The sequence below is a fragment of the Leucopleurus acutus genome (genome assembly GCF_964270905.1).
Source record: "Leucopleurus acutus genome assembly, chromosome: 13".
In the NCBI taxonomy this organism is placed as follows: Eukaryota; Metazoa; Chordata; class Mammalia; order Artiodactyla; family Delphinidae; genus Leucopleurus; species Leucopleurus acutus.
In genome coordinates this window covers 75378127-75385131 of record NC_139155.1, presented here as the reverse complement: position 1 = coordinate 75385131, position 7005 = coordinate 75378127, and the positions used below count along the sequence as shown (strand labels likewise).

The 7005-nt window shown below is 51.2% G+C and overlaps 1 protein-coding gene across 1 annotated transcript; it reads left to right on the top strand.

Moving 5' to 3' along the window:
• The first annotated feature begins 451 nt into the window (after window positions 1–451).
• On the top strand, window positions 452–5527 carry RITA1 (RBPJ interacting and tubulin associated 1). The gene is made up of 4 exons (XM_082852644.1): window positions 452–509; window positions 683–822; window positions 1238–1603; window positions 4370–5527. The coding sequence occupies exons 3-4, from the start codon at window positions 1293–1295 to the stop codon at window positions 4875–4877; spliced, it is 819 nt and encodes a 272-aa protein (XP_082708770.1). The 5' UTR covers window positions 452–509; window positions 683–822; window positions 1238–1292; the 3' UTR covers window positions 4878–5527.
• The last annotated feature ends 1478 nt before the right edge of the window (window positions 5528–7005 follow it).

The following is a 7005-nucleotide window of genomic DNA, read 5'->3' as shown; positions in this document are numbered from 1 at the left end:
TACGTACCAACGGTGCTGCAGGACGTGGGGGGGGGCGCCTCTACGCGCCCCAGACTGCGTTCCCTCACCTTCTGGAGCCTCCGGAGGCTTGGCATGCATGCACGCATACGCACACACTCCCCTCATTGGCGCGGAAGACCCCTCTCCGAGGCTTTGGGGAGCTCCGGGGGCATCCGGAACAGGGTGACCTAATCCCCCCCCCCGGGAGAGAATGGTTCTGGCCGCCCCGCCCCGCCTTACCGCTCGCGGGTTGCTGTTTGATGCGCGCGTGGAGCATACATAGCTAGGGCTGGGTTTCCCGGGAAGGGTCGGCCCGCGCGGTCCCCCGTGCGGGGGCTGGGGGCGGCCTGAGCTGCCAGGGGTCGCGTGCTCCCGGGATTCAGAGCTGCAGATCTCGGATGTACCGCGCTCCACAGGTGCTCAAACGTCCCCGCAAAGGAGTCCAGGCCTGGACTGGGGGGAGGGGGCGCTGTGGGTGGCCGCCGACGTCAGCCAGCCAAGATGCTCAGGTAGGAAAATAACTCCAGAATGCGGGCACCTCGAACATCAGCCGGGACATTGACTTGGGGATCGGTGAATGTGGGGCAGTTGGCGGGCTGGGTGTAATCCCCCAGTAGTAGAATGGTTAAGTACACAAGCTCTAGACTCCTATCAGGTTCACATTCTATTTCCACTGTTTTAGCTTTATAGGTGGGACTTAAACTTGTGACTTCATCCTTTGGAGCCTCAGTTTTGTCATCTGTAGAATGGACATAGTGGAAGCTACCTCACAGGACTGCTGAGAAGATTAAATGAGAATACTTGTAGAGATCTTTGCAGGAGGTAGGCACGGGATCTATGCAGGTTATTATTCCTGCCCCATAGATACGTACAGGATATAGGAGCCTGCCCTGTCTGCCCCCCGCCACCATAGTTTGTCTTCTGGTTGGTGCTAAAGTAGGCACAGGCCCAATCTATTCTTCACCCCCTTAGCATTCTATAAATATCTACTGAGTACACACTGTATGCTAGGAATGCATATTTACTCACTAAATATTTGCCAGTAGCACCCTTCTCCCCGTCATTACAACAACTCAAAAAAAGTCAATTTTCCGAAATGTCCCCTGGGATTGGCAGCTCCCCTTTGAAGAGGACTGGTTGAGGGAGAACGTGACCTTTTTGCCCTGGGGACGGGGACTTAAGAGATTGCCAGTCTTTGCTGATGACAGATGGTTGCCACCGTGACCACTTTTCATAGGGAGACCTGGAAGCAGGGGCTGGCAGGCAGAGCACACCTGCTGTCACCCAGGACCATGAACAGCGTGAAGACCCCGGTGGAGCTGGCCGTGAGTGGGATGCAGACCCTCCACGTTCAGCACCGCTGCCGGGGCAGCTGCCGGGTCAAGGTTAGGCCGTCATACGTGGATGAGACTTTGTTTGGCAGTCCTGCAGGCACCCAGCCCACACCACCAGCCTTTGACCCACCGTGGATGGGGAAGGCCAACAGAACCAGAGGAGTGGGTACAGGGGCATCACAGGCCTCAGGGGCCAACGGGAGCTGTGAGACTACCTCCTCCAGGGACAAGACCCTGACCCTCGCACCAAGGAAGAAGAACAAATACAGGTAACAGGATGGGGAGATGCCCTGTTGTTCACATGCCGTGTGACTTTGGGCAAGCACTTTGACCTCTCTGAGCCACAGTTTCCTCACAGTGGAAGGTGGGACCTGATGGGGTTATTGACAAGGTTAAATGGGATGAGACATGTACAGTGCGGGGCACGGTAACCCGACTCTTAGGAAGCTCTCAGTAAATGGTAGTGATAATGGTTGTGATGGTGGAATACCCATCCCCAAATGTCTTAGAATGGGCTTCTGAGGCCCAGAGGGGTCAGGTGATCTGCCCAAGATCACACAGCAATTTGCATGAAATTATTAGTTTGGTTGATCCATGAAATGACATAAATGTGATGATTCCAAACTTCAGCAAGTCATTTTGAAAATGGTTCTTGCTGCATTTTCACGAACAATTTAGGAAAACAGGATCTAATGCCAGTGGTTATTGTAGGTTCCAGTTAGATTATTTGGATTATTTCGATTAATATCAGCCTGGAGGGAGGTCTCAGGGCTCTATCTTATTTATTGTCATCAGTGTCTTGAACTAAAACATGGAAGACTAGTATATTAGTCAATCAGGGTTGTTATAACAAAATACCATAGACTGGGGGGCTTAAACAACAGAAATTTATTTTTTCACAGTTCTGGAGGCTTGAAGTCCAAGGTCAAGACGCCAGCAGGGCTGCTTTCTCCTGAAGGCTACCTATCCTTGGGTTGCAGATGGCCACCTATTCACTGGGAACTCACATGGGCTTTTCTCTGTGAGCATGTACACTCCTGGTGCCTCTTCCTCTTCTTATAAGGACACAAATCCTATTGGATTAGGACCTCACCTTTACGGCCTCATTTAACCTTAATTACCTCTTTAAAATTCAGCATGAATTTTGGGAGGATGCAATTCAGTCCATAATAACTAGCCAATCATATTTAGGATCCATTCTGAGCCAAGAGGCACATATAGTAGTTGAGAATGGGAATAGTGTTTATTTAAGTAGATAAAATTCAACAGAGATAAAAGCAAGTCCCCATTATTATCATGTCCACCTGGCAATTGCCGTGGACCACAAGGCAGGCTCAGGTTGACATTAGCAGCACTGACAGCTACAACATGGCTGAAAACGCTGGTGTCAGCGTAGGCTGTATGAACAGAAGTATGGTTTCCTAAACAAGGCAGATAACAGTCAACCGCATGCTCTCCTGGAGGATGGAATTTTATGCTGGACGCTGACAAGTAGAGGGTGTCAAGTTAGAAGGTACGTAAGAGTTAGAGATGCTATTGAGCAGCAACTTTGGTACCAGACAGACATAGGTATCAACCAGGTATGGTTTTGAACAGCTAAATCAAGTGACTTTTCAAAGACTTGCAGTTTGGGAATGGAAGCACTTTTAGTCCTGGCCAAAAACCATGGACCTGACACCTCATAGGTATGCCATGAATATTTGTGGGACTAATAAAAAAAAAATTGCTGGGCTTCCCTGGTGGCGCAGTGGTTGGGAGTCCGCCTGCCGATGCAGGGGATGCGGGTTCGTGCCCCGGTCCGGGAGGATCCCACGTGCCGCGGAGCGGCTGGGCCCGTGAGCCATGGCCGCTGGGCCTGCGCGTCCGGAGCCTGTGCTCTGCAACGGGAGAGGCCACGGCAGTGGGAGGCCCGCATACCGCAAAAAAAAAAAAAAAAATTGCTGAATGAATCTAATTAAAGGTAAGAGGCCTAGAAGGCACTTAAGTCTGACTTAGTGATCAAGAGCCTGGGTCTTTGAGCAGGGCGCTGGATTTGAATCTTGTCTGTACCCTCCTTTTTACCCTCCCTATGCCTCAGTTTTCTTGTCTGTAAAATGGGATTATATCGCCCTCCTTGTGGGTGTTGTGAGAAATGAGATGACACACAAGTGACATGCTGAGTCCTGGACCTACACATGAAAAGCCCTGAGTAAATATGCAAAAATTTTAAAAGCTGCTCTGGTGGTGAGGCCAGACCACAGAAGTTCAAACTGAGAACCCTCTACATGCCAGGTGCTGGGCTGTGCAATTTCAAATATAGTTGGAAGGGTTCCAAATATAGTTGGAACCCTCTCGCCACATGACTGCAGAGGGTTCGGCTGACGAGGCCACTACAAAAAGGGAAAAGTGGTGGGTTAAGAGAAAAAGTGAAAGCTATAAAGACTAAGGTTATATTAATCAGGACTCTTGGTTGCAAGTGACAGAAGACTTACCCAAACTGGCTTCAGCAGAAAAAGGGCATTTGGGGCTCATATAACAGGGGCTCAAAACGTTCTTGGGATTTTGTCTCTGTTTTAGTGCAGCTTTCCCCTACACATCCCAGGGGAGATGGCCACTGGCGCTTAGCCCTTATATCCTGCTAGTTCTTCAGGGCTAGGTGGAAGAAAAACATTTCTCTCCTAGTAGTTTCTGCAAAGGTCCTAAGGCAGACCCTTATTGTGCAGAATGGGTCATGTGGTTATTCCTGAGCCAATCAGTGTGGTCAGGAGGATGGGATATGCAAACTGGCCTGGCCTGGGGCACATGCCAGGGAGTGGGGGTGGGGTGGGGCAGGATGCAGGGGGACTGGGTACTTGGCAGGGGAAAAATAGCAGAGATGGGGGTAGTGGTACATGAGGGCTGTGGCCTCGCTGCAGGTGCCAGGCTGGGAGACAAGGACTTGTGGGACCTGTAGGCAACCCTCTGCTGCTGCAGCTGCCTGGCAGGGAGTGCGGGTGGGGGTGGGCAAGGTTTTTAGGGTTTATTTCCCCAGCTCACTGTTTCTCTTCCCTTGCCAGACTGATTGGCCACACTCCTTCTTACTGCGATGAGTCGCTCTTTGGCTCCCGACCTGAGGGCGCCGGCTGGGAGGCCTCGTGGATGGCGAAGGGGGATGCTGCAAAGCTCCATGCCCTCTTCTGGACACCCCCAGCTACCCCTAGGGGCAGCCACTCACCCCGCCCCAGGGAGACTCCAGTGCGAGCCATTCACCCAGCTAGTCCCTCAAAGACAGAGCGCGGGGTGGTGGCAGATTCCCGGAGGTTGTCCGTGGACGGGTTAGACTCTCCACGCCCTCCGAGGCGGGAGCGTTCTTATTCCCTCACCCACCTTAATGTCCCCAGCACGAGTCACCCACCCACCAGTACCCCCTGCACAAATGGGCCTCGAGATCCCAGACCTTCCCCGTCAGGAGTGACCTTCCGGAGCCCCCTGGTGACTCCCAGGGCTCATTCAGTCAGTGTTTCAGTGCCAGTTACCCCCCGACGAGGCGGAGCCATCCAGAAACCAAAGCCACCTTGGAAATGAATTTCTTGGTCCTTTCTGCAGGTTTGCCCATGGGGTCACAGCAAAGGGCAGAGTTTCAGAGGATGGCACTGGTGGGCGGGCCTTTGGGGAGACCACCAGGCATTGGCAAAGCACTCCTGGGGGCAGACAGAGAGAGGGTGGGCAGTGCCGCCCTTTCTTCTGACAACCTCTGGTTGCTCCCTGCTTTTGCCGCTGGTGTGGATATGAGGGCCGCCTCTGGAGATCCCTGTTTCAAGTTCTGTCATAGCCACACGGCATATCAGTGCCAACCCAGGGGTGTCCCCCGGGAGGGTCCCCCCACTCCCTCCATCACACCCACAACATTGTCTCGCCACCAAGTGTGAATAAATGGTATGATCGCCAACCCGGAGGGTTCCTTCTCCCTCCCTTCAAGCCAAGCTTCTGCTCAGGATGAGTTTCCAGCTGAGTCTGGACGCCTCAGGAATTTTCCCAGGCACAGTATGTGGACCAGCAGGGAACACAAGGTGATATGTGGGTGGACATTTAAAATTTTAATAGTCATGTATTTATTTTCATGTATTAAATATATCAGCTCATCGAAGCCGTGAGTTTTGCTAATTTTTTCCTTAGGATAAAGGCCAGTGTTAGGTCTGAGTTGATTTAAATAACAAAGGTAAATAACATAGCAATCATGACAGTGGCAGGTGGGCAACTAATCCTCCTGTGTTGGTTTCTAGCTAATACCACTAATTGGGGGGTTAGCTGATTCTTCCTGAGCTCAGAATATGGGCTATAGTTGACTTGTTTTGAAATCATATGTATATGTGTATATATATATATATATATATATATATATATATATATATATATATATATATATATATGATATACATTTCCTACCGTAAAAAAAAAAAAAAAAAACCCACAGTGACTAGGATTTGCTTGGACTTTGAGGGGTCCAAGAAGACCAGAAAGTTCCACATGGCACCTGGAGAGCACTCGGGAAGGAAGCCTAAGTGGTCAGGGCCAGCCTGCCTCCTGCCCCGCACCATCCTGGGTCAGGCCCCTCAGGAGGAACAGCAAAGCCTTTGTTCTGATGGAGCTGAACCCAGAATCCCAGCATCCTGGTGGATTGCACCTCCAGGAAGCACCGGGATTCCAGAGAGGCCAGCTGGAAGCCACATCTTTGGTTCTGTGCCTCCACCTTTGGGGAAGGGAAGAGCAGACACTCCCGGGGAACAGTCTGGGAGGGACCAACAGTGCCTAGGACCAGGGGCGCACATTCAGACGCCTACACGGCTCCGGTGGGCCGTGAGGGACGCAAGCGAGCCATGCTCTTGGCACAGACAGCATTTTAAACATGTAGGGTGTTTAAATTTCCTAGAACTCTTGCAAAGAATTAGTTCCCTCCCTCCTCAGTTTTACTTGAAACATTCAGCTCTCATTTGCCTTTATCCCTTGCCCCTATGTTTTAGTAGACATTGGCCACAAATACCTCTTTCCTCCAAACTGTACTAAAAAAGGGAAGCAACCGCCCAAGTATGATGATAAGGGGTGACTGACGCTGAGGCCATGATGGCTGGAAGACAATTGGGAGTGGTGGCGACTGGGACAACCTGTCTGCCACCCAAAGGGGGCGCTCCTCACCTTTAGAAGACACGCAGGCCCGGGCTATCTGGATGATGAGATTTTTCCAGAAAAGTCATTTTTAAGCAGTAGCCTCTGATTTTTTAAATGCCGGCAGTGGGGATTTCCCTGGTGGTCCAGTGGTTAAGACTTTGCCTTCCAGTGCAGGGAGTGCGGGTTGGATCCCTGGCCAGGGAGCTAAGATCCCACATGCCTCACGGCCAAAGAACCAAAACATAAAACAGAAGCAGTATTGTAACAAATTCAATAAAGACTTAAAAAAAAAACACCAGTAGTGAATTAAAAAATATATTCTTCAACTACCTGGACACCAAATAAGGCTAATGTGAGGTTGCTGGTTTATGACCTCAGGACCCCTGAGCTTTCACGGTGCTAAACCAGGGAGAGGTTGTGGGCAAATTGATATCCAGAGCAGGGGCAGAGTGCAGCCTGAAACCCTCCCTCTTCCTCCTGGAGTTCTCTGCCTGCCCCGCCCTCCCCTGTGGGCAGCTGTGACCCACACCCAGCTGTCCTGGTGGGT